This window comes from Priapulus caudatus, unplaced genomic scaffold (assembly GCF_000485595.1).
Source record: "Priapulus caudatus unplaced genomic scaffold, Priapulus_caudatus-5.0.1 Scaffold5, whole genome shotgun sequence".
Classification (NCBI taxonomy): Eukaryota; Metazoa; Priapulida; class Priapulimorpha; order Priapulimorphida; family Priapulidae; genus Priapulus; species Priapulus caudatus.
Genome location: NW_014577066.1, coordinates 157,931 through 161,753, shown reverse-complemented (window position 1 = coordinate 161,753; position 3,823 = coordinate 157,931). Strand labels below are relative to the sequence as shown.

Here is a 3,823-nt window from a genome sequence, read left to right as displayed (position 1 = left end):
CACATATGTGGGAATTATACTGCATCTCTGTTTGGGATTGGATGCGATGGGATGGGATGGGGTCCGATGCGATGGGATGGGATGGGGTCGGATGCGATGGAATCGGATCGGATCCCATGGGATGGCATGGGATGGGATGGGATGGGATGGGATGGATGGATGGATGGATGGATGGATGGATGGATGGATGGATGGATAGATACATTTTGGGGTATTTTCCTTTCAACCAAGTGGTCACCGTCACCAACTGAGCACCTTTTCCCCTGCTCACTTATAGAATTGCGCTTTGTTTCTTCCCAAAATGTTTTTTTTGTTTCTGTTTTCTTTTCAGTTGCATGAAATATTTAACTTTAACGTGTCACTTACATGAAGTTTATATTTTAAAGCACGATTTGGTGGTTGTACGGGTATTAAAGTCTGCTAGTACTCATAATAGAAACTAGCCCGACCAGGCTGTGCGACGGATTGTCTATAGAGTATTCTAACCCTAGCAATACCGTTTCTTGGAGCTAAATAGAGACCGACTTCCTTAATTAACCTGTAGCACATTATGATCATAACAATGCACCTCATCCCAGTAGCTTCTTATAGATCAACCGCTCGGTGCCAGAGAAACAACGAATCAAGAGCAGATTAAATAGAAAAAAGTACTTTTTATTTATTCTAAAATTGACATCCATGTATTCAGCCGTCTATGCCAGTGACGTCGCGTCTCCGCCACCAGGGAGCGCCGCGCGCGCTAACAGCGCTCGTAACTAAGCAACGCGACGCCTGCAAGTCGCTCCACTAATACCGCAAATAATCGCAATACATGTCTCTACAGACATCCCACTGCACGACCACAGCTCACGCACGCACGCGCACTCAATTCACCTCTCCACTCTCCTTTTCTCTCGCCGACCAAAACACGACCCCAACCTGCGCGTGTTCCCAGGCGATCTGCGCCGCCGCTGCCACGGGCATGGGCATGGTGCGCTCGCATTTTAATGAGCACGCTCGCCGACTATCAATAGCAATCGACGCCGTGCAGCACCGGTTATCGACGCGCGGGCACGTCAGCGCCACCTGTCGTCAAGCCGACGTGCGGGTGAATACTCGCTGCTCGCGCGCGCAGCGGGTGGGTGGTTGAGCGATTGACGTGCGTCTATCGAGCCAGTATTTACATCGCGATATCTATACATAGAGGCGTTACTTGTTACGTGTTGACGACGCACTACGTTCAAAAGGAAATATGACACGACAAGCGACTCCAGTTGTTAATGACACACACACACGCACGCACGGACGCGCGGACGCATGCACGTACACGCATGCGCGCACACGCACGCACGCACACACGGACGCACACGTACGTTGCAGCAAATGACGACACGCCGGTATACGCGCACGGCTTGTGAAAAGTAGTTTACACGTCAATATTAGTCACTAGCAACAACACGCAATCAATGTAAAAGAACTGATGATAAAAATGTCGCGTTTACAGTAGCTGTTGATCGTCACCGGAATATTCCGAATCCGGATCCAGCGAACTCTGATTGAACTAATTACGAGCGAGCGGTAGGGAGGGACGGGGTGGGGTTCAGGTTACACTTCTCGAATTCGTCCAATGGAAACGTTTAAAAGGAACATAATATGAACAACGTCGATTATTACATATGCTAGAACGCCGTTCGCACATCCATCCCATCGGCGAATTTGTCGAGCATTTCACTAGCTATTACAAAATAATTTTAATAAAGAATGATCCCACAGGCAGACATGGCCCAGTTACGGCACAACATAGTCATCGGCGCTATAGAGGCCGCATCATGTAAATACATGGAAAATTAATCAAAAATACTAGTGTTAGCGTACATCTATATTTCTACCAGGCATGATACAAACGCGATTTCTTCCTTCTTTCTGCCACGCTCGCGCGCATTCTCCCTCGCCACCCATCTACCGGAATACTGGTCTTTATTCCCTTTATAATAGTAATACTATCCATAAGACTGATGTATACACACACATTGAAATATATTTAACGCGTACCTTTGCAAACGCCTGCGATAAACACAGACGGAAGACGGAACAGTTTAGAATGAACGAGTTATCGCGGCGACGTCCACACAAACAACAACAACAACAACAGCAACGACAACAACCCCCAGTGATGACGTCATCGATGACATCATCACGCACGCGCCACATTGTTGATGACATCATCGCGCACGGATAATTATTATGTTTCATGCAGACGGTAACCGCAGCGCAAACCTTAACGACCGTCGGCCCACCAGCAATCCCTGCGCCCACCCGCTTTACACGCTAACCGATAAATCCGAACATCTAGATACGCTGCTGATAGGAACTTGGAAGCACTGAATGACAATGAAAGAAGGTGTTGAGTCTAGTTGACCGAAGAGAGGGCAGAGGGGAGCATAAAGGGGAGGAGCACGACGGGGGTAGAGGGTGGAAGTAAATGTGGGAAGGGGGGGGTGAAGACAGGAGCAGAGGCAGGGGGACAAGGTAAAGCGACTTCTCTGCACAACGACGAAGCCTCAAAACCTCGTACTGCCAGCAGAAGTATAATCCATTCTTCGCAAATCGCACCAACCCGACGAAATGACCCCTAGATGGCGTCGACGGAGGAGGCCCGCGTGACCACACTCTCCACCTCTCCACTTGCAACCCTCCCATTGACACAGACAATGCGAACACAACACTGAATACATAGTGACTCCCCCCCCCCGCCCCGCCCGCACACTGCACATTTACTGGCTCAAATGTACATGCACATTCAGCAATAGCATAATTAAAAACACGAGTTATGAAAACCAGCTCGAAGCAAATTTTCCCATCCCCCCCCCCCGCTTCCTCCTCCTCCTCTTCTTCCTCCTCCTCGGTGATGGTGTGAGCGAGCTGCTCTCCCTCCTCCCGCATGTGAGGCGTGGAAGACGCCCCACTCTGCGTCGTGGTGGCGAGGTCTAGTAGATATCGTCACTGCCCTGGCCCGTCATGTGCTGCTTGACGCTGCAAAAACACAACGCCCTTCGTCATCACACACGTTGCAACATATAATACAACATACACCATACACACTACACATGCGTCTGTAACAACACACGATACCGCGTATAATACATATACACAACTCCGTCGACACACGCGATACGACATGTTACACATGCGTTATACTGGCAGCGGCAATGCTGATGTATTTGGTGGCCATGATCTTTCGACGTAGGCATTCGCGCATCCGTTGTTTACCCAACAAAATCAACGACTCGACGCGTATCACAGCATATAGCTGATCTATAGAGTCTTCTAGCTGACCCACACCCCTCCTCCCCCAGCGCTGGCTCGCTGCGACGAGGGGTCGCGTGGAGACCACACGCACCAGATGGCGCCACGTGGTCGTCGCACTGCCGGGCATCGTAGGGAAGATAGCGACTCATTGTTTCGTTTCGAAATCACAACAACAAAATCACTAGTCTTCCAAACGAGGCGGCGGCACGGTCGGCTCTCGTCTATCCACGGTTCTCTCTCTCTCTGATCAACATGTACACACTCGTCGTGCGCACACAGGTAAAAGGCACGCAGCAGCAGCAGCAGCAACAGCAGCAGCAGCAACAGCAGCAGCAGCAGCAGCAGCAGCAGCAGCAGCAGCACTAGCGATGTTCGCGCACGCACACGCGCAGAATCCGCACCTGGTGGTGTGATTCGCTGTGCGTCGTTTAACATTTAATCACTCTCCTTAATGAAGCGAGCCGGCAGCTCGCACGCACGCACGCCATCGCAACCATGGCGACGACAATAACGGGAGAACAGGAGAAACAAAAAC

At 50.4% G+C, this 3,823-nt stretch overlaps 1 protein-coding gene across 1 annotated transcript in view; it reads right to left on the bottom strand.

The window, feature by feature from the left end:
* Positions 1-633: 633 nt before the first annotated feature.
* LOC106821638 (heterogeneous nuclear ribonucleoprotein K-like) overlaps positions 634-3,823 on the bottom strand; it is a 19,884-nt gene continuing 16,694 nt past the window's right edge. Inside the window, exon 10 of the mRNA XM_014826530.1 lies at positions 634-3,012. Within this exon, the coding sequence (XP_014682016.1) occupies positions 2,967-3,012 (46 nt within the window). The 3' untranslated portion in view covers positions 634-2,966. The remainder of the gene's footprint in view (positions 3,013-3,823) is intronic.